Source organism: Nomascus leucogenys, chromosome 7b (assembly GCF_006542625.1).
Source record: "Nomascus leucogenys isolate Asia chromosome 7b, Asia_NLE_v1, whole genome shotgun sequence".
Lineage (NCBI taxonomy): Eukaryota > Metazoa > Chordata > Mammalia > Primates > Hylobatidae > Nomascus > Nomascus leucogenys.
In genome coordinates this window covers 57,427,654-57,452,135 of record NC_044387.1, presented here as the reverse complement: position 1 = coordinate 57,452,135, position 24,482 = coordinate 57,427,654, and the positions used below count along the sequence as shown (strand labels likewise).

At 37.3% G+C, this 24,482-nt stretch overlaps 1 protein-coding gene and 1 pseudogene across 3 annotated transcripts in view; one reads left to right on the top strand and one right to left on the bottom strand.

Moving 5' to 3' along the window:
* HORMAD2 (HORMA domain containing 2) overlaps window positions 1-24,482 on the bottom strand; it is a 97,982-nt gene that overhangs the window by 39,347 nt on the left and 34,153 nt on the right. For all 3 annotated transcript variants that reach the window (XM_003258062.3, XM_012508090.1, XM_030816087.1), the window contains 3 exons: window positions 18,373-18,440; window positions 15,647-15,804; window positions 15,225-15,475 (listed from right to left, as the gene is read on the bottom strand). In XM_003258062.3, coding sequence (XP_003258110.1) covers window positions 15,225-15,475; window positions 15,647-15,804; window positions 18,373-18,440 — 477 coding nt within the window. The remainder of the gene's footprint in view (window positions 1-15,224; window positions 15,476-15,646; window positions 15,805-18,372; window positions 18,441-24,482) is intronic.
* LOC100602022 lies at window positions 33-1,062 on the top strand (annotated as a pseudogene).

Genomic DNA, 24,482 nt, shown 5'->3' with positions numbered 1-24,482 from the left:
ACACGATGCTGCCCTTTTGGCTGAAAAGCACCATGGTAGTTGGCAAGAACAAGCACTTTATGAAAGGTGGCGAAAGCAAGCCAAGAAGAAAGTGGTTGATCCATTTTCTTTCTTTCTCTCCCTCCTTTTCTTTCTTTCATTATTTATCTCTGTCTCTTCCTTTTCTTCTTTCCATTCCCCCCCTCCCTCCCCCCTCCTTCCTTCCTTCCTTCCTTCTTTCCTTCCTTCCTTCCTTCCTTCCTTTTTTGAAACAGGGTCTTGCTCTGTAGCCCAGGTTGGAGTGCAGTGGTGTGATCAACAGCTCACTGCAGCCTCAACCTCCTGGGCTCAAATAGCTTGATCCATTTTCTAAGAAAGATTGGTATGATGTGAAAGCACCTGCTATGTTTGGTATAATAACTATGGGAAAGACACTTGTCACCAGGACTCAAGGAATCAAAATTGCATCTGATGGCCTCAAGGGTCATGTGTTTGAAGTGAGTTTGACTGATGTGCAGGACGATGAAGTTGCATTTAGAAAATTCAAGCTGATACTGAAGATGTTCAGGGCAAAAATGCCTGACTAATTTCCATGGCATGGATCTTACCTGTGACAAAATGTGTTCCGTGGTTAAAAAATAGCAGACCATGATTTAAGTTCACACTGATGTCAAGACTACCAATGATTATTTACTTTGTCTGTCTTGTGTTGATTTTACTAAAAAATGCAACAATTATATACGGAAGACTTCTTACAATTAACACTAACAGGTCTGCCAAATCCAGAAGAAGATGATGGAAATCATGACCCAAGAGGTGCAGATAAATAACTTGAAAGAAGCGGTCAATAAATTGATTCCAGACAGCACTGGAAAAGACATAGAAAAGGCTTGCCTATCTATTTATCCTCTCCATGGTGTCTTCATTAGGAAAGTAAAAATAAAGAAGCCCAAGTTTGAATTGGGAAAATTCATGTAGCTTCATGGTGAAGGTAGTAGTTTTGAAAAAGCTACTAAGGATGAGAAAGGTGCTAAAATTGAATGAGCTGATGGATATGAACCATCGGTCCACGAATCTGTTTAACATTCAGACTTTTAATAGTGTCAAATTAAAAGCCCTATTTGTGAAAAAAAAAAGAAGAAAACACAATGTTAAGTGAAAGAGTTCAGTCACAAAATTCATAGTATATGACTTCATTTATTTGAAATATCCCATAATAGGCAAATCTGGAGGCAGAAAATAGATTAATGGTTATTTAGGACTGCGGGAGAGGAGAAATAAGACAGGAAGGTGAAAGCTAAAGAATATGGGTTTTTTTCAGGTGATGAAAATCTTCTAAAATTTTGACTGTAGTGATGGTTGCAAATCTCTGTGACTATACTAAAAACCATTAAATTGTACATTTTAAATGAGTGAATTGCATGGTAAATAAATTATATTTCAAGCTATTAAAAACAGAAAAAATGTACAAATAGAATCAAATAGTATGTAGTCTTTTGATTCTGGCTTCTTTCACTTATTATAATGCATTTGCAACTCATCCATGTTGTTGCATGTTTCAGTAGTTTGTTCCTTTTGGTCTTAAGTTTATCCATTCCCTAATTAAGAAACACCTAATTGTTTCCATACTTTGAAGATTATGAATAGAGTTGCTGTAAACATTTGCATACATTTTTGTGTGTAAACATAGGCTATCATTGCACTTTTTATAACAGCTGTTTTAAAGTCCTTATCTACTAATTTTATCATTGCTGAAATTTCTGGGCTTGCCTCTACTGACTGGTGTCCCCCAGGTTATGGTTTAGTTTTCCTGCTGCTTTACATATCAAGAAACTTTTATTAGATTCTGAACAATAAGAATGTTACATTGTTGAATGTTTGAATTTTGTTATCTTTCTTAAAAATTGTTTTGGCAGGCAGATAAGCTTGATCCTTTTGAGGCATATTTTAAAACTTTATTAGATTAAATCTGGAGGCTTTTACTAAAAGTTTGGTTTAGCTCTACTGCTAACATGTAACCCTTCTGGAGTCTCTATTGAATGTTCTGCGTGTTCGAGGAGGGCTCTCCATTTGACTGGTTATTATGTGAACATCTCCCATCCCTGTGAGAGCTCTGGGAATTGTTCAGTTGCCAGTTTTCTTTGTCCAGCCTTGTGGAGTTTTGACCCACATCTGAAAAGCTAAATATTAAACAAAAGACTCAAGGAACCCCTATGCTGATTTCTGGATCTCCTTCTCTGTATAGTTCCATGCCCTCTGATATTCTGTCTCCAACTGCCTCAGATTCCCCATACTCCCAATCTCTTTCTTCGACTCAGCTAGACTGCCATGCTCTGCTTGGGTTCTCTCTCCCTGAACCAGGTCTGGAAGGTGCCTCCTAGCGGGAAGCCAGGGCAATTTTAAGACTGGTCTCACTTTTCTTCTGTCAAGGATCCCATTCCTGTGTGCCTGTTATCTAACGTCCAAAAACAGTTGCTTCATATATTTTGCCTAGTTTTCTAGTTGTTTACAGCAAGAGGGTAACTCTTACATTACTCTTTCATGAGTGAAAGTGGAATTTGGTCATTCTAATATAGGGTTTTTACCTTGCTCTGTCACCCAGGCTGGAGTGCAGTGGTGCAATCTCGGCTCACTGCAACCTTCGCCTCCCGGGTTCAAGTGATTCTCCTGCCTCAGCCTACCGAGTAGTTGGGATTACAAGCATCTGCCACAATGCCTGGCTAATTTTTCGTATTTTTGGTGCAGACAGGGTTTCACCATGTTGGCCAGGCTTGTCTCGAACTCCTGACCTCAGGTGATCACCCGCCATGGCCTCCCAGAGTGCTGGGATTACAGGCGTGAGCCACCACACCTGGCCCCAGTAGAACATTCTTTTAAACCTTCTTCACAATGAGCTTCATGTAGACTTGTTTAAATGTCAAAATGATACCTTTGGTGATAAAGTTTATTTGTTCCAACTTTGGTCATCAAAGCAGAAAGAGCCCTCCATTGGGCAGAAAAAAAGCACACCTAGATAGTGGCTCATAAAGTATACAGTCATCCCTCTGTATCCATGAGGAATTGGTTTCAGGGCACACACACTCCACACCCACAGACAGGAAATCTATGGATGCTCAAATCCCTTATAAAAAATGGCGCAGTATTGGCATATAATATGCACATCCTATGTACATATTCCCATACATATTAAATTATCTCTAGATTATTTATAATACCCAGTACAACATATATGGTATATAGTTATACTGTATTGTTTAGGGAATCATGGGGGACAAGAAAAAAAGTCTGTACATGTTCAGTACAGACCCAGTCATCGTTTTCTTTTTTTTTTTTTTTTTAACAGTTTAAACCCACAGTTGGCTGAATCCACTAATGCAGAACCCACAGATACAAAGGGCCAATTGCAAACCACCATGGCATGTGTATACCTATGTAACAAGCCTGCATGTTCTGCACATGTATCCCAGAACTTAAAGTATAATCATAAATAAATATATTATATATATGTATATATATACAATTAACACTAACAGGTCTGCCAAATCCAGAAGAAAATGAGGCCAATTGTGTTTCTAACTTTTCTTTACCATTGTCAGAAGGACTGGTCTTCTGAAGTGTTAGCTCTCAATTTTGAGATCCTAATATAAATGCTAAAAGAATTACTCCACTTATGATGCTTAGATTTGTTACAAGCATAATCTCATGTGGGTACCAACAGACAATTTAGCATCAAATAGAAAACTTTAACACACATAATGGTATTAGAAAAATCAGCCAACTGAATATAGTTATAGGAAATTGGGTAACATCATTATACTTTTTTCCAATGTGCAGTTGAATAAAATCTCAATGAAGTCACTTTGAAAAAAATCTGAGTTTAAATGAAACCTAATATTTCATTGATTTTGGTGTAATGATAATATTGTATTATTAGAGGCATCTCTTTTTTAACCAAACAGAATATTCTGTCTTACTCTTTTTTAAACAAAATTTATTTATTTTAATGCTAGGGCTTATTAATTGTAACATCCAAAGCATTTCTACCTAAGATTATTCACTATGCTTGACTTTTTTCTGCTATAATATATATCAGTATACTTTTTTAATGTGAGTGAAACATATACAGATAATCAGTGTGGCTCTCCCCACTCACAAAAGGAAGGAAGTAATTCTCTGATATGTTATAGAATGATTCATATAAAAAAAGAAATGACTTATAAGACTGATGGGAAAGTCAACCAACTTTCATTCCTCTTTGCACAGTTAACAGGGGATAGCAATTACATTCTGGAGTACAAAACAGAAAAATTAATTGAAAATAATTTTCTATTTGACAAAAGTAAACTTAATGAAAAGGACTAGAGTCTCATGATGAAGAAAGAATGATGTGTGTGTGTGTGTGGTTTTTTTGTTTTGTTTTGTTTTGAGACGGAGTCTCCCTCTGTCTCCCAGGCTGGAGTGCAGTGGCGTGAGTGATCTCAGCTCACTGCAACCTCTGCCTCCCAGGTTCAAGCGATTCTCATGCTGGCTAATTTTTGTATTTTTAGTAGAGACAGGGTTTCACCACGTTGGCCAGGCTGGTCTTGAACTCCTGATCTCAGGTGATCCTCCCGCTTCGGCCTCCCGAAGTACTGGGATTACAGGCATGAGCCACTGCACCTGGCCGGAGGCGTGTGTTTTTTTAAGGCTGGATATTTTCCGCAAATAATGTGCCTCTTCCAGTGCTTTCAATAATCAACCCCACTTCCAAGAATCTGAGATATTCTTGCCAACACTATGTTGTATCAAAGAAGGCATATATGCTTCAGGAGATATGATGCTATGAAAATCATCAGACTATACCTCAAAAAATGCAAAACTTCAGTTCAGAGTTTAGTGGGAGACAATAGGTTTTGAATGAAAAGGCTCTTGTTTTAATCTACTATCTGAAATACAAAGCAGTTCTAAGGAATTCAGAAAAATACCTTTCTAGTCCACACGTAAATGCTACCATTTACCGTGGAAACAATGTACTTTACATTCTAATTTCTTAAAAATAAATCATTTGCTTTTTAATTAAGTGTGTTGGCACAGAAGAGTGAGAAATGAGCTTCATGGAGGGAAAGAATACATCAGGTAAACATATTGTTATAATTTGTGGATTCTTTTGTGGAATTCATAAAAAAGAAAAAAGCTATCTTAAAACATTATTTTTAAATTGAAATAAGATGCAGAAATCCAGGCAAAATGCAAACCATTTTTATTACACTTAGAAAATAGTGTAATAGAGTGTGTATGTTTGGGATATGCTTAAAAAGCAAACCATTCTTTGTAACTAAATCAAATGATAAACTATCGAATAAACTTTAAAAATACTTGTGGCTGTTATAAGAAAACAGTATTCTCTGCCTTTAGCTCATCCTCAAAAAAAATCATTTGTATGAATTATTTATGCTTCACTGAAATTGATATGTTACAGATGAAAAAAATACCATTCTGGATCAAGATTTCTAGTTACAAAAGAAAGGCCTAGAGAAAAGCCTGTAGAGAGTGTCTAGCAACTGTATTTGGAAGTATAAAGACACATAAGTATTTCAGAAAATTAGAAAATTATAGTACACCCCTGCCTAAAAATATCGTTAAAATATTAATTCTCAAAGAACTATAATGACTTAATAAACTGGAACAATTAATCTCCAAAATAGACCTGGGCCAACATTAGCCCTCCATCTTTTTATCACTGTCTGTGTAAGTAATTACTAGCATTTTTTAAGGAGACTGGGTTAATTATTTCTACTAGAAAGAAGTACTTTTCCCTCAGCATTTAAACAGCATAAATTTGAGTAAGATTCTACAACAAATTACAGAACATATGTTGATTAGCACCATATAGGTCAGTTCTTTGAAGAAACCTGTCTAAGGATCTTTAGGGGAAGCTATCTTCAGTGTGTATGTCTACTGCTATCTGTCCAGTTGTCTATGACAGGGAAAAAAAAACAACTTCCCAGGGTTATGTGAAGTGCTTTTGTGTTTGTGTAGCCTTACTAGCTACAGCTTAGGCCTAAAACATCCCTATTAGGAAGGAAGACCTGGCCAGGCATGGTGGCTCTTGCCTGCAATCCCAGCACTTTGGGAGGTGGAGGCAGAGGCGGGTGGGTTGCTTGAGCTCAGGAGTTGGAGACCAGCCTGGGCAACACGGCGAAACCCTGTCTCTATAAAACATATAAAAATTAGCCGGACATGGTGGCACGCACCTGTAGTCCCGGTTACTTGGGTGGCTGAGGTGGAAGAATGGCTTGATCCGAGGAGGCAGAGATTGCAGTGAGCTGAGATCGCGTCAGTGCACTCCAGCCTGGGTGACAGAGTGAGACCCTGTCTCAAAAAAAAAAAAAAGAAAAGAAAAAGAAAAGAAAAGAATGAAGACCTGTCCTGAAAGTGTTGTGGGGGGCAGATTAAATGATAAGGACACAATTAGGACAGCGTTTTTCAGACAGGCTTACCGAACCCTGTATTGTCCCGGGATTCCTTGGACAATCCCACGTCCTATTTTTCAAGTGGAGTTAGGTTTTTAGAGTTCTTATAATTTAAGAATTCTTAAGTTTCAAGCATGTGTGCTTTTATCAATTCTGAATCCATTGCCAAATTATAATCTCACTTTCACATTATTCCTTGGATTTTAAGAATCACACCAGAAAGCGAATAGTACAATTATTGAATAATTTCAACTATTAGTAGAAACTCTGTTATATTTGCCTTTCTGTGACTGAGATAAGGAATTACCTGAAAAATAAAATTGTATTAAAATCTTTCTATTTTCAACAGTCTCACAACAAGATGATTGTGTTAAATCCCTTCTTTACTATAGATCATTGGTAGAAAAGCAGTGTAAGCTGTTTGATCAAAAATTTATAAACTTTCTATTTTAATTTTAAATAAAATTTAAATTATAAATTATTTTTAAAGTTTTAAAAAATCTTTGAGTTAGAGATTACCAAGAGTAAAGAAATTTCAGCAAAGCCATGTAGGGTACAGGAAAGGTGTGGAACATTCAGTATTATAATTCTAAGTCACAGAGACAGAATTTCTGATGCTACCATACTGGACTTTCCAACTTGCCTGGAATGTCCTCTGCCATGATCACTGCCAATCAAAATATGTTTCATCCACAAAATCACCAAATCAAGCTAGGCATGGTGACACATGCCTATAATCTCAGGTACGTGGAAGGCTGAAGTGGGAGGATTGCTTGAGCCCAGGAGTTTAAGACCAGCCTGGGCAACATAGTGAGAATGCCATCTCAAAAACAAAACAAAAAAATCACCAACTTAATGAAACTTTCCCACACAGTACCAATTTATCCTTTTTTCTGTAACCCTAGTACTTTGGAGTTCAACTGCCTGGGTTTGAATTCTGTCCCTGTTACATATTCACTATGTATGGAGTCTTGGGCTAATTTCTCTGGCTCAGTTTCCTATTTGTAAAATGAAGATAACAATAGTATCTACCTTATAAAATAGCTAGGAAGATTGAAAGTGATAATATATGTAAAGCTCTGAGACTGCTCAAAATTGTTAGTTAATATTGTTTCTATCATTCATATACTCTCCAGTATTACCTTTTTATTACATTATGTAGGTGTTATCTCTTCAGCCACAATTCTAAAGGGCACAGGCTATATCTTATATGTCTTTATTTTCCTCACAGTGCTTAGCAGGGCATTATTCTCTCTTTTTTTTTTTTTTTTTTTTTTTTGAGATGGAGTCTTACTCTGTCACCCAGGCTGGAGTTTAGTGGCACGATCTCGGCTCACTGCAAGCTCCACCTCCCGGGTTTTTGCCATTCTCTTGCCTCAGCCTCCCAAGTAGCTGGGACTACAGGTGCCCGCCACCACATCTGGCTAATTTTTTGTATTTTTAGTAGAGACAGGGTTTCACTGTGTTAGCCAGGACAGTCTTGATCTCCTGACTTCGTGATCCGCCCGCCTCAGCCTCCCAAAGTGCTGGGGTTACAGGCATGAGCCACCGTGCCTGGCCAGGGTATTATTCTCTTAATAGGAATTCAAAAAATATCCCAGAGAATCTTAGCATGAAAGATAGCTCAGAGGTCAATCTAGTTCAACCTTCCCTCTAAATCATGATTTTACTTTTGCAACACCCTAGAGATAATCATCTACTCTATCTTGAACATACACGTATATCTGCACTTGAGCACAGCTGGTGACACTGGAGCTCACCCCTGCACAAGGCAACCAGGTTTAAGTAGTTATTATTGTTAGAAAATCCACCCTGAGGAGGTGGAGAAGCTGGCAGCTTCTGGAAAATGATTTGGTACTACTCATTTGAGAGCCATACAAATGTTCAAGCTCTGTAAATTTCACTCCTGATACTGTATTTGTAGAAAAAAATTTTAAATGCTTTCACGTGTGCAAAGGTATTTATTACAATACTTTATAATAGCAAAATCAGGAATTAACCTAAATGTTTCAAAGTAGGGAAATGGTAGAGTGACTAAATAAAACAAGAAGTCATTAAAATTAAAAATATAAAGATTAAGGTGGAACATATTTACGAAATCAATAATGTTAAGTATAAAAGTAAAATAAATTCACATATACCATGATTAAAAACATATACAAATATATAAATCAATGAAAAAATACTGGAGAGGATGGGACATATAAAAATAAAAACAGTATTGATAGGATGATGGGACAGCGGAAGATTTCCATTGCTTTTAAAATTACTTTAATGTTATAATAATATTGCTTTAAAATTTGTAAAGAGAAAATTCGTCCTTGTATTGAGCCAAAGTCAACATAATTTTCACCTACTGGTTCTCATTCTGCCATTTGCAATTACACAAAATAAATCAACTTAAAATATTTGAAATATTTGAGTGCCTCACTCTCTGGCACCCTGGAAGACAGACTGGAGAGGCAATGATGACATCAAGGAGACTCAGTTAGAAGACTCAACTATCACCAAGAAAGCAATTATGACATCCTGAATCAGCACAGTGGTAACAGTGCTAGATTTGAGAAATACTTCAAAGGCAAAACATATGGAAATGGTGTACCAAAAGAATGTAGGAAGTGAGGAGAAAATAACAGTTGAACATGTTCCTGGTTGGGTTGCTTAGAAAAGTGATGGTGCAATACCAAGATAAGGAACCTAGGATGAGGAATTCTGTGCATGTTTGGTCAGAAGTTAAAATTCCATTTGAAGATGTTGAATCTAAGGTACCTGTAGGGTATTCATGTCTATACATTTATGGAAAGTACAATTTGGAATCAGAAAGACAAACCAAACCAGAGAAATAGAAAAAGAAAAAGATGAGCCAGGCGTGATGGCCCACGCCTATAATCCCAGCACTTTAGGAGGCCAAGGCCAGCAGATGGCTTCAACTCAGGAATTTGAGACCAGCCTGGATAACATGAAGAAATCCTGTCTCTAAAACAAATACAAAAATTAGGCCGGGCGTGGTGGCTCACGCCTGTAATCCCAGCACTTTGGGAGGCCGAGGGGGGCAGATCACCAAGTCAGGAGTTCGAGACCAGCCTGACCAACATTGTGAAACCCCATCTCTACTAAAAATACAAAAACTAGGTGGGTGTGGTGGCACATGCCTGTAATCCCAGCTACTCAGGAGGCTGAGGCAGGAGAATCACTTGAATCAGGGAAGCGGAGGTTGCAGTGAGCCGAGATTGGGCCACTGCACTCTAACCTGGGCGACACAGCAAGACTTCATATCAAAAAAAAAAAAAAAATTAGCCAGGTAAGGTGGCATGCATTTATAATCATAGCTACTTGGGAGGCTGAGGTGGGAGGATCACTTGTAAATGAAATGGAAAACAAACAAACAAAGCAATAGAAGTGATTAGCACAACCAAAAGATGGCTTTTTGAAAAGACTAATAAAAATACTAATTTTTGGCAAACATAATAAAGAAAAATAAATGAGACACAAATGAACATCACCAGATATGAAAAAAGGGAAGTAACTACAGAAATAGAAGACATTTTAAAAATTACGAGACCTCCACTAATAATTTTATACCAAAATATATCAATACCTGAAGGTAGAGGAGAGAAAGGCCAGGTATTCATATTTTTTGGTATGAAGTTATTCATGGAGGTTTTTATAACTTTAAAAATCTCTCTTCTGTTCCTGTAGTTATTTCCCTTTTTTAGAGAAAAACATAGAGTACATCTCTGTAAATTTTGAAGTAGGTAAAAATGTCTCAAGCAGTACCGAAAACTTCTGAATATAGCTGAAAAGATTGATAAATTAGAATATATTAAAATTAAGAACTTCTGTTTATAAAACATCTCATTAAGAAAACAACTCATAAGGTTGAAGAAGATATTCACAATACATGTATCCAACAAAGTACTTATATGCAGAATATATATGCAGAGCTCCTACAAATCAGTAAGAATGAAAGACAATCCAAGAGAAAAAAAGGCAGGGGAGTGGCAAAAAATTTGAACAGATACTTCACAAAAGAAAGTATTCAACATGGCCAATAAACATATAAAAAGGTGCTCCTCTTCATTAGTTAAAATTAGTTTAATAAATTAAATTAAATTAAATAAATTAAAACAACAATGACATACCACTGCACACCCACCAGAATGGCTAAAATCTTAACAATGGAAAACGCCAAGGGTTAGTGGGGATGTAAAGCAACCACAACTCTCATACATTGCTGGTGGGAGTGTAAATTGGCACAAATACTTTGGAAACTATTTTGCACTATCTGTTAAAACTAAATATACACATACCCTTTGACCCAGCAATTCTACTCCTAGTAATTCTATTCCCACCAGAAATGTGTAGTTATTTCCCTAAAAAACATGTTCCAGAACATTCAAAGCATTTCTGTCCATCATAGACAAAAATTAGAAATTATCCAAATTAACATTAGAATGAATAAATTGTCATTAACAATAGGACGAATAAATTGTCAGGATGGTCTACAACAAAATGTAAAAATATGGGTAAATCTCACAACATAATGTTAACTGAAAAAATGGTCCATACTCGGCCCTGCACGGTGGCTCATGCCTGTAATCCCAGCACTTTGGGAGGCCGAGGCGGGCTGATCAAGAGGTCAGGAGATCAAGACCATCCTAACTAACACGGTGAAACCCCATCTCTACCAAAAATACAAAAAATTAGCCGGGCATGGTGGTGGGTGCCTGTAGTCCCAGCTACTCGGGAGGCTGAGACAGGAGAATGGTGTGAATCCAGGAGGCGGAACTTGTAGTGAGCAGAGCAGAGATCGCGCCACTGCACTCCAGCCTGGGAGACAGTGCGAGACTCCGTCTCAAAAAAAAAAAAAAAAAAAAAAAAAAGTCCATACTCTATGATTCCATGTCTATAAAATAAAGAGGAGAAACTAATCTATGAGAATAGAAGTCAGGATAGCAATATTCTTGTGAGTAGAGTAGTGACTGTAAAGTAAGACTGGGGGTTTCTCAGTGTCTGGAAGAATTCTATTTCTTGATCTGAGTGCTGATTTCACGTATTTATTCAGTAGGGCTGTGACAAAGACAAAGCAAGCAAGATGTCCAGGGGGCAAAATTTAAGGAGGTCCTTACTCTTGGCACCTGAGATCTTCCTTAAAATATGCTCCCTAGGCACCTTGCTTGTGTCACCCTCATCCCAGCTCTAGTGTTCAGTTTGTGAATATTTATTGAGCTGTATCACAAATACATATGTTTTACTGTATGTTTATTATTCTTGAATTTAAAAGTGTTAAGAGGGTCTGGTCTATTTCACTCCATAAATAAAAATAAACTTTAAGTGGATTATAAACCTAAATGTAAAAAGAAAAACGTTAAAACTTTTAGAATAAAATATGAGAATATTATTAATGACCTTAGGTAGAGGATTTCTTAAGGATATGCAAAAGCACATATTAAAGGAAAAGATTAGACTATATTAAAATTAAAAACTTACATTGCTCAAAAGACCTCTTAAAGAAAGTGAAAAGATGAGCCAGGCACAGTGGCTCATGCGTGTCATCCCAGCACTTTGGGAGGCTGAGGCAGGCGGATCACCTGAGGTCGGGAGTTCGAGACCACCCTGACCAACATGGAGAAACCCCGTCTCTACTAAAAATACAAAATTAGCTGGGTGTGGTGGCACATACCTATAATCCCAGCTACTCAGGAGGCTAAGGCGGGAGAATCGCTTGAACCCAGGAGGCAGAAGACTACCGTGAGCTGAGATTGTGCCATTGCACTCAGGCCTGGGCAACAAGAGGAAACTCGGTCTCAAAAAAAAAGAAAGTGAAAAGATGCGCCACAAACATGAAAAAAATATTGCAACATAAATGAGTGAAAAAGAATTATTATTAAGCACATATTTTTTAAACTATTGAGGAAAAGATAAATAATCTGATAGACAAATGCATGAAAGACATGAACAGCTATTTAATATGAGCAAAATCGGATGGCCAAAGAAAAGACGCACAAACACACAAATAATCAGAGAAATACAAATTAACATAATGAGGCATTACCATTTCATATTTAGCAGACTGGCAGGAAACATAAACTCTGACAATAAGTGTTGGCAAGAATGTAGGGCACTCTCCTCCACTGGGGGTAGCGAGTAAGTTGGTACAACTACTTTGGAAAACAGTTTTGCATTACCTAATATAGTTGAAAATACACAAGCCCAGAACTGTTTCATATATTCCGGAGACACTCTTTGACAGGTGTACCAGGAGGTATGTACATGAATGTTTATAACAATTAAAAATGTCTATCAAGAGTAGAATACTCTACAGCAGTGAAAATGAAAGAACAACAACACAATGGCTAAATCTCAACTTTGATGTTCAAGCAAAAGAAAATTAAAGGAGAATACTCAGAGTATGATTACTTTGATACAAAAATTTAAAACGAGTAGATGTACTCATCCATGGCAAAACTATAAAGAAGAGCAAGGGAAAGGTTATCATGAAGGTCAGGAGAGTGGTTACCTTCAGGGGGCGTGCAATGAGGAAGGGACACATGGTGGCTTCTAAGGGAGTAGCAATGTTCTACATCTTAGCCTAAATGGAGGACATATGGATGTTCTCATTATTCTTTAAACTGCACATATTATTTTTATGTAGTCTATTATATGTATGATATATCTCAAAATAAAATTTTTAAAAGAAATAAAGATTCTACATATGCATACACATGTGTGTGTGTGTGTGTGTGTGTGTGTGTGTGTGTGTGTGTGTGTGTTCCATGTATTCCATGAAGGAAAACAAAAAGGAATCCTTAGTGGGAAAGTGACAGTAACCACTTCACTAGACTTACTAAATTCTCTCATATGTTTGTCTGGCTGAGAGAGGAACTTCAATCAACTAAGTTTACCACAAAGTCCATATAATACATGTAGTTTCAACTAAATGTATGCTTGAAAAGGATTATCACACTTGTTATTTAATCAGTTGAATTATGCGTTCTTAGGTTGTCCTGCTTTCGTTTGATTAAAAAAAGAAAGAAATTCTTAATTAAAAGGTAAAAATCTAACCAGGTGCGGTGTAATCCTAGCACTTTGAGAGGCCAAGGCAGGAGGATCACTGGAGCCCAGGAGTTCAGGATCAATCTGGACAACATAGGGAGACCCTGTCTCTACAAAAAATAAAAAATTAGCTGGGTGTGGTGGCACACACCTATGGTTTCAGCTACGCTGGAGGCTAAGCTGAAAGGATCACTTGGGCCCAGAAGGTCAAGGCTACAGTGAGCTGTGATGAACTACTGCACTCCAGCACTCAAGCCTGGACAACAGAGCGAGACTCTTTCCCTAAATAAATAAATAAATAAATAAATAAATAAATAAATACCTAGCTGAGGCCCAGTGTGGTGTCTCATACCTGTAATCCCAGCACTTTGGGAGGTCAAAGTGAAAGCATCACTTGAGCCCAGGAGTTTGAGACCAGCCCTGGTAACAGTGAGACCCTTGTCTCTACAAAAAATAAAAAATTAGCCAGGTGTGGTGGCATGTGCCTATAGTCCCAGCTACTCGAGAGGCTGAGGTAGGAGGATTCCTTGATAAGTTGAGGCACCAGTGAGCCATGGTTGCACCACTGTACTTCAGCCTGGGCAACAGTGCGAGACCCTGTCTCAAAAACAATAAGAACAAAAGAAAAAAACTAGCTGAAACATTCTTTTCTTAACCTTCATTTTTTTTTACCCTTTCTATGTTAGCTATATGTTCCTTGAGTGAAATTGGAAGAGGAAAATTGCACCAAAATCCAAAGTGATTTTTATGTCTAACATTGAGAAAGCACTAAAAATTTAAAAACAATCTGTTGCTTGTTTGGTTGTATTATTTACATTAATTGAGTTAAAACTAGAACAACTAGAACCTCTTTTCAATGTATTAAATATAATACAGAGTTAAAGAACTAGAAGGAACCTTCAGAAGTTACCTAGTACACTCATCTATCTTTAAATATAACTCAAATTATCTTAAGCAAACAAGTTATCATTCTAATCTTAAAATATCTTCTGAAAAGATCTTATAGCATCCCTTCCTATTGAAAATTTTTTGTCTAACTCAGAACCCTTTTAACACAATGTTGTCATACACTTAACATTATTACCCAGACAACAGACAGTTAAGGGTGTGGAGTTACCTAGGGCATAATGGGACCCTAGCAAGAATCTAACTCCAAGTCTCTATTGGTGGAAATAGGAGGATAAAGGGATCAGAGACCTGTTTGGCTCCACCGGCTCCAATCCCACCAACCCCCTGACTTTCCACAGTGAGTTAGCCCCAAAGCTTGTCTTCCTCCACATAACCAGAAGTTGACTATTATTTGTTTTCACTCTGACTCGGGTTTATCCATAAAATTTATCTTCCCCAACTCCTCCCATCTAATTATCTCAGTATCAAGAACTGATTTATACTTCCAATGAGTATGAATAAATACCTGGAATATTTTTCAATCCTAAAAACATGTCATTTACAAATAAAGGAAAGAAAACCTCAAATTTTCTAAATGTATGATATCTTTAATAAAATAAATATATTAGAAAATCTTTTTCCTCCTAGTTATGGACAATTTCACCTGATAAAGTATATTTCCTTTTAGAAGATTAAACTTTTTCAGATTAAAAACTCCTTGATGTCAGAAACTAGTTTTGTTTCAGCTTTTATAGCTGGCACACTCCACGTGCATGCCCTGGGTAGAAACTGAAAAATATCAATTGTGTTTAACTGACACGATAGAAAATCACTAAAGCTTTGCCTTACATGGTCATTGCAGTCTTCTTCCTCATCACAGTCTAGACCTTGATGGGCGATCTCAGTAGTGCTGTTCTCCTGAAACAGACTGTTCTCCAAATCAATCACTTTTGCAGCCTCTGTCATGACTTTTACTTTCATGCTATGAAAGCCAGTGGAGACAAATCCCACTTGCACGTTGATAGGCTCCTTGTCAAACAGCAGGTAGTGTGAATTTACCCCTTCTTTAAAACCGAGGGGTTGGTAATCATGTGGGGTCACTGAGAAATGAAAAGGGCAAAAAGCCATGAAAACTGGGTTTCAATACAAGTCAGATTAATCTTTCATGTGTAGCAACAGACTTCTCTTTCAGATGCTTGCAAAATCCTTCTACTTATATAAAATATTAGCTCAGCACTTCAGAAGGAGTTTGCCTAAAGTTCTCTACCTACCTGCATTATAGTAGTGGAGTTTCATAGTAAGTACAACATTATTAGGAAGTGGCTCAAGGTCCTGCATCAGTATATACAATTTACGGATCAGTAGAACACTGGCTTTCTTAATATCTTCATTGTTTGTTCCAGTTTCAAAGCTTGTACTGCTGCTACGACTACATAGAAAAAAAAGCATACTTTTTGATCATATACAATAGTGGCAATCTATCCCAAAAGGAACAAAACTTTTGACTATGTGAGTAAATATAAATTAAACACTAGGACATTTTGAGACTTTTTTAGAATGTAAATTAGGGGAGTGATAGTACTTTTTGCAATGTATATACAAAGAATGTCTTAAGTAGCAAATTCCCTAAAAGCATTTAAAATACGATCTTTTTAAAAATTTGATTTGAAAAAAATCATATACCACAATAGTAAGAACAACGAATTTGGCATTAGGTGACCTGGCATCTAATATCAGCTCTGCTGATAACTAGCTGAATGACCTTGGTGAAGTCATTTAGACACATTCTAGGTCAGTTAGCTCATTTGTGAGATAAGCGTAAAGACATTTCTACAAGTCTCAAGCATAGAATCAATCACCAGCTCTGGGCCTTTCTACCATCTTATTATCTTGCAAAAGTATCCCTTCCTCACTCTTGCATTGATTACTACAGTGGCTATGTAACATTTTTCCTGCTTTCCTTCTTGTCTACACTGCAAAATATTCTCCATATCACTGTTGAAATAATATTACTAACAGGAAAATCTGTTCATATCACCTTCTTACTTAGAATTCTTCTATTATATCCATCACTTTTCAATCAAATTCAAAGACAGTGTGTATACAATTCCTTTCACAACCCGTCACATCCTCAGCTCCATCCTCATCTGCAGCTATTGCCCAGTTTCCTCTCACTCACAGTATTTGCATATGCTGTTCACTTTGCTTGTACTGTGCTTTTCCACTTCTCTTCCTGACTGTCCTTAATTTATCCTCTAATACCTAGCTCATGTGCAGACTCTTCAAAGCAGTCTTCTCTGATAATACCCTCATCTTATCCTCAGGATAACTATTTGTCCTTCTCTAGACTGTGAGTGGCTATATCTTTCATCTCCACAGTACAGAGTTTGGTGCCCAGCTATTCAATCGACATTTGTTGAATTAATGAATGAATGAACAATTTGGACTAAATTACCTTCCAATTCTAAACTTTGTTCATTTATCTCCAAAGTTTCCTTCCACAATTAGTCTCACATTTGAGTAATTTCCAGGAAGGACCATGACTATAATATATTTACACATGGCTGTGCACATAGTTAGCTCTTAATATTGAACTGTTGGATTTTTCCCTAAGTGATCTTTGGAGACAGTGTGAATTCATGAAGCAAACATTTATTAAGTGAATACATTAGCTCCTTTTCCAATTTTGAACAACTTAAAATTCTGCCATCCAGGATTTAACCAATTCAAATGTAGGTAACCAGAATGAAGGGCTATAGGCATATAGCTCATGGGAGCCTCCAGGACACATCAATAAAACCATATTCAGGACTCCCATTTAAACAAATGCCTATATTTCTTCTCTAGGAAATTAATAATATGCATTACCTTCTCTCCTCCTTAGCATGCGAAAGATTTGGCCATTTTTGTTTTACAGCTTACCTCTTGGCATATGTGCCTTCAGAACAAAAGAGTTTAATCTGGCCATCAGTGTATATTTTTGAGTTTTGGAGAGTAAAGGTAACTTTTTATGTGAGAAAATGTGTATGAAAAGTGCTGCTGTATAAGCTGTAAAGTATCATACAAATGTTAGCTAATAAAAGGTAATATTCTAATTCTCATTTTTGGAACTGATTTTCTCTTCACATTCTAGTGCTGTCTGTAGGTTTTACAAATGGAAGGATAATTAAGGGAGTGAATCTTGGAGAAAAGTCCTCAAGCTCATGGCAAATGATGAGCCAGAGCTAATAGTAGGGAAAATTGAAAATTAGGCCATGTCTCTGATCAGTCATTCCTTTCAGGGGCATCCATCCCCCTTACTCGGATTCCTCTACTATCCAGAGCTTTTCACCATCATCTGTACCTTCCACTACTGTGCCATCTCATCAGCAATACTTAGCTCTCCATCCCTCCTGGCAGGTCTGAATCCAAAAGCTACTGGGAGAAAAATAAATGTTGTTCTTCAATGTCCTTGTGTTTGCTATTTAACCCATTAGTACACCTAAAACTTGGAATTTTCGACTTAATAGGAAACTGCAGTGCTTTCTAATCTTTTCATACAATGACACATAGAAAATGATATTTATATGACATACTGGGGTAAGTAAATGAGAATATTTGTGCATATGGGCAAATAGTACAGGGGTATTATCTACCCTAGGCACAGGCTGGCTATATTGAGTGTGGAAAGGATCGCTATCTAGGCATAGCAGTTGAGAAACTTTGAATTAATGGCTAGACAGAGCCTTATGGAGTTATTCAATCAACAGCGTGTAAGCAACCTTATTAATATAATTTCTACCTTTGTGCTGCCCACCATTTTCTCTATTCCCACCAGCTTAATCCATGGATTTCAGGAATGTAAACAATTGTTGCAGCCCCTTTTTATAATAGTGGTTTTCTGTAGGGTTTGTGGGGAAATGTGTAAAGAAGTATAAGGCCTTTCTCTGGCCTCAAGAAGCTTATGTTTACCTCAATCCTATTTACTTCTCATGTTCATTAAGCAGTTAGATTCTACCTGTCAAAATCCATAGTGGCTCCTTCTTTCGTGTATTTGAACTTGAACTGGTACATCTCAGTCACTTTCTACAAAAACCGAAGGAAATAAAGAAAAAAAAATTTAGAAAAGAAATCCAGAATCTTACCTGATCATAAGTAAGGAACATTTTCACTGTATACCTACTATACTTCCTATATAGCAGTTTGTTTCACAGTATCACATTATTCAAGAGTAATATTTCCAAATATAAAGACAACCTAGTTTTTCTCCTCCATGCTAAAAATAAATTAGATGAAAGATACTATTATTACCATTTTAAAGCTGGAAAAACAAAATCACAGAGTCAAATATCTAACTGAACTAGGTAAATCACAGTGGAACCAGTTGAGAAACCATTCATTCATGTAACTAATATTGTATTGAATGTCTACTTTGTGCCAGTCACTGCAGTCACAGTGGTGAACAAGACAGAAAAGGTCCCTGTTTTTCTGGAATATACATGCAATCCAGTAGGGGAAATAGTCAGTAAATAAGTAAACAAATGAAATAAGCTAATTCCGATAGTGCTGTGAGGAAGAAGCAGATGCTGTGATAGAGAGGTACATGAAGGGCACAAGTGGTGCTTTGGTTTGGAAGGGCCAAGGAAGGCCTTGCTAAAGAGGTGAGGTTTGAATTGAGCCTCAAGGGTCAGTTATGTGCAGATCTTGGGGGTGGGGTGCCTCAGGCAGAGGGAACAGCAATGCAAAGGCTCTGGAGTGGGAAGGGATGCCTCTTCTAGGGTCAGAGAGGAGGCCCAGTGGCTGGAAACCAGTGAGTGAGGGGGAGAACCCAGGAAATGAGGTGATAAAGGAGTCTATGGGGCCTTGTTGGCTATGGTAAGGGGTTTGGATTTCATTCTAAGTAAGCTAGAAGTCTACAGAAGAGTTTTAAGCAGGAGTGATTTGTATTTTTTAAACATCATCTTGGCTCCTTTAAAAGTGCAGAGGGGAAGAAATAAAATCCATGAGAGCAATTAAGAGTCTACTGCAGTAATTCAGGGAAGACTACAGTGGCAACAGGAAAATTAAAAAATATTAGAAAAGGAGCCCTGACCTCTGATATCGAGTCTTGTTTTTTCAGTCCTGCACTGAAAACTAGATACTACTGCTATCTGCTCTCCTCACTGTTAAGAAAACTAGAAATAAAGAGGGACAAATTTCCTCATAAGAGATAGATTCCATTTAAAATAAAATGAATGTCTGGCTGGACACGGTGGCTCACGCCCATAATCCCAGCATTTTGGGAGACCGAGGCAGGCGGATCACCTGAGGTCAGGAGTTCAAGACCAGCCTGGCCAATGTGGGGAAACCCTGTCTCTACCAAAAATACAAAAATTAGCCGGGTGTGGTGGTGCTCACCTGTAATCCCAGCTACTCAGGTAACTGAGGCAGGAGAATCGCTTGAACCCAGGAAGCAGAGGTTGCAGTGAGCCTAGATTGTTCCTCTGCACTCCAGCCTAGGTGACAGAGCGAGACTCCATCTCAAAAAATAGAATAGAATAGAAAGAAAGAAATAATAAAATAACCTGAAATATAAAAATAAATAAATTAAATTAATAAATAAAATAATTAAATTAAATTTGAAAAATAAATAAATGAAATAAAATAAAATAAACATCTCGTAGTTGAAGCAAATGTTTGGCCCAGATATGTCATACAGTATGTCCACAGAGCTGGAGAAGTACTAATGACAAGTAAACGGTATAAGCTTAAAACAGAACACAAAAAAATGTCCTTTATTCATCTGGTTCAGTATTTGATCCTTGACAAATGTGAGAATGAGGATGTCAGACTGATCGGAAAAAGTCTCAGTGTTTCTGTTACTTTAAGCCTCCCAGCTCTGCTGATCTTAAACCTTAACATGAAACTTAATTACAGGTGATCAGGTCTTGGGAAAATTGGCTCATGATGCTTAAACTCTAAGGAGATTGATTTGTAATGGAGTTAATTTTAAAAGATAAAAGCATTTTCCTAATGAGACAGTCTACTTGAGAAATCAAATCAAGTTCAGAAAACTGTTTGTAAATACAATAGGAGAGACAGATGAGATTAGAGGAGCCTATAGCAACAGGTTCACTCCAGATAGGCGAGATGAACAGAGTCCTCTCTTAGCCAGTGCTGGGTGTAATTGCTCTGCCAAGCAAACAATGCCCATTCTTCCTGCCTGCCCATGTTTCTCAATCAACTATAGCTTTTTAATGCTCTGAGTGATCTTTTGTTTTTTTAAATTGTAACAAGAGTAGGTTGTTTTAGTAGTTGATAATTTTATTTACACTTTATTATTTGATCCCTGAAGCAACTAATAAAAGAGTTATAATTATATTTGTTTTACAGAAGATGCTAATCCTTAATTAACTTCAGTCTGACTCTGGCTTATCTAGGAAGGTATATTTATAGCAGGTACTATTCTTAACACCTCATATAACACTTTTCAGACTAATGTGTTGCCTAATAAAGATGAACCATTGAACTGCTCATCAGTGGTTTCTATGAATCATACTAAATATAGTCACATAGGCCAAAGCAGCAGCAACATATGCAGCCTTTCCTTCTCCCTCCACATTCCAACCCATTGGCAAGACTGTTCAGGTCTATCTCTTAAGCAAATTGCAAGTCCATCTGATACTCATTCTCTGTTCTGCAGCCAAAAGGAGTTTTTGAAAATACAAATCAGACCATGTCACTCATTTTCTTAAAATCCCCCATTAGCTTCTCACCACCCTTAAAATAAAATCCAAAAGTTATCTTGATTTGCAAGGCCCTACTCATCCATCCCCTGTCTGCCTCTCTGACCTTATCTCTGGCCACTTTCCCTTGCACTCAGCTAAGCTCCAGGCTCATGGCGCCTTTTCTATACTCAAACACCCAAGATTCCTTCCTGTCTTAGGGCCTTTGCACAGCTATACTCTGGAACATGCGGTCTCCAGTTAATAATAATATCCAGGCACTGCCCTAAATATTTCACATGAGTTCATCCCCTTGTGTAGCCAACACTCTGAAGTAGACATTATTCTCATTATTGATGAAGCTAGTAAGTGGTAGAACTGCGATTTGACTCCAGTGCCTGTGATGTTAACTATGGTGTTATTTGGCCTGTCACATGTCATTGCCCCTCACAGGCTTGCATGGGCTGACTCCTTCTGGTTATTCATCTCAGCTCAAACAGTAGCCTCTCAGGGATGCCTCCTAGGAACTGCCCAATCTAACACAGCCATCCAATCCCTCCTTCTTCATTCTCCACTTCAGCACTCTCTAGTACATCACCTGTTTAAAAAATTTTATTAATAGCACTATGTCTATCTGAAATTGTTTGTACTAATTTTAATTTATTTATTTATTGTTTATCCTACCTCATAAGAATGTAGGCTTCTAGAGAGCAGGGATCTTGCCTATCCCATTCACCCCTGTGTTTTTATACCAATGCTAGGCACATAAAAGGAACCCAATTAATATTTGCTGAACGAATAAATATTTGGCCAAGGTAGAGTTCATGCCTACGTAGGATTTCATCTTACAAGGATTTTTTCCTAAAATAAAGGATCTAAAAGTACATTGTGGCTAGAAACAGGGACCACTTATAGTTAAGTTCATGAAGCAATCTATTAAAAGTGAGTGTTGGCCAAGTGCAGTGGCTCACACCTGTAATCCCAGCACTTTGGGAGGCTGAGGCAAGGGGATCCTTTGAGACCAGCCAGGGCAACATAACCCCACATGTGCAAAAATTTTTAAAAATAACTGAGCATCGTGGCGAACAACTGCAGTCTCAGCTACTTGGGAAGCTGAGGTTGGAGGATCACTTGGGCCTAGAAGGTCAAGGCTGCCATGAGCCAAGATCACACCACTGCACTCCAGCCTGGGTGATGGAGGGAGAGCCTGTCTCTTAACAAAATAAAAATAAAGAGTGTTGATCACCTTCAACAGTAAATAGGCACAAAGGAATAGATAGTGAAACCATAAGATTTATGCCTTCACAATATTCATATATAATAATTCTATGTGGTCTTACATGCATTAAGCTGTGTAAATCTTATTTACATTTTGGCTTATATGTTTTACTAATACTTGCTACTCATTTTGTAGTGTGTGCCTATAGAAAAGCTACACTATCACTCTTCACTACTTTAGTACTTAGTTTACTTAGATGCTTAGTTACTTTCGTTGGTCATCTCTTTCATGAGATGGAGCAACCAGAACAAAACTTATAGCACAGAAGTACCACAACTTTGTAGAATGCTGAAAACTCAGTTGGCCTTCTGAACTAGGGACACATACTTGTTTGATTTAAGCAAGAGGTTCTCAATTGTTATACCATGACATACTCTTCACAAGAGTGCTGCAAATTTTAATCCACCTGTCTAGTATATTTTTGCTTCAGGCATATACAAACATTGTTATTGTTTGTGCAATTTTGTTTAGGAAAGGATATACTTCCAGGCATACAACTCAAGAAGCATGGCACAACATGAGATGAATGACAAAGATGATGTTTATGTTAGAATGTTGTTTTGTGAATACATAAGAGAATGAGATCAGGGAGGTAAATAGTTTTATCAGTGACTTGATGCTAAATAGCAATCATAAAATAATGTAACTTGTGGATGCTTTTTAGGTCCTATGAACATTGGTATACCACAGTAGTAGTTACATTGTAATTATTACTGATTTGTTTGGGCTCTTTTGAATGTTTTAGTATTACCCAATATGCTACTGAATTTTTTAGTAATAAAAAGTATACCATGAACACGTAGAGGTTAGGAATCACTACCTACCCATAAGGGGAACACTCTGTAAACATTCAAAATATTTTTTCCTGGGTCATAAATGATAGCTCAAAACTTACCACATAACAAGCTTTTGTTTCCTAACTTCATTATTATATATGCCTGCATTTCTTCCCACTCTGTAGTACTTTTTTTGTAATTAAACTCAATTTGCTTAGCATTTCACTACCCCCAAAAAACACTGGTTTCAAACTAGGATGTTTTCATGCATAAGAAAACATGATAAATACTACACTAAGAAAATGACCAATTTAGTAACTATCTGAAGGTTTTATTTTGGGAAACTTCCCTTCAAACTTACAGCGTTGTGGGGAAGCATTTTGAAATGAAACAAGACACAAAGAAATAAAAGATAGAACTAGTTTGGGCATGAGGAATTGCTACCTACCGTATGTAATAGTTTTCTTACCCCTTGCTTAAACAGCTACATGTCATCTTGCAAAGAAAGAATATTAAGAGGTAAAAATGCATAATTTAGTCTAGAATAGCACCAGTTAGGCTAAATACGTAGGCTTAGAGAAGGAAAATTGAAAGTAAAGAAAAAGGAAAGACAAAGAGAGTAAAGTCAGAAGAGAACAGAAAGTTTCTCCCTCCATTTCTGTGCCACAGCCACATTCAAAGTGGCACAAGTAACTATTATGTGTCCAAGACTATGAGACAAGACTCTTGTCCTCAAGAATTCACAGTCTGGGCCAGACATGGTGGGTCATGTCAGTAATCCCAGCACTTTGGGAGGCGGAGGCAGGCGGATCACCTGAGGTCAGGCGTTCAAGACCAGCCTGGCCAACATGGTGAAACCCCATCTCTACTAAAAATATAAAAATTAAAAATATAAAAAATATAAAAATTAGCCGGGCATGGTGGTGCATGCCGGTAGTCCCAGCTACTCAGGAGGCTGCGGCAGGAGAATTGCTAGAAGCCTGGGAGACAGAGCCAGCCTGTGTGACAGAGCGAGACTCCATCTAAAAAAAAAAGAAGAATTCACAATCTGGTTGAGGAGATTAAGTAATCAATATGAATCAATTGAGAGTGTTAAATTGTGGGGTTCTGCTGGAAAAAGAATTTAAAGAAAGAAGTTAGTATAGACCAAATAGCCAAAGAGGTTTACATATAAGATTTGAACATAGTTGGCCTTGAAGATGAGTTGGATTCCCTAAACAGAGGGAAGAAATCTAAAGAGAGAAGTAAAGAGGTAAAGCTCTGAAAATAAAAACGTGAAAAGGAGAATTTAGTTGGCAAAAAAGAAAATTAGAGTTATGCCATCTCATTTATTTTCCCAAAAGGCCATAAACAGAAAAGATTCATAATC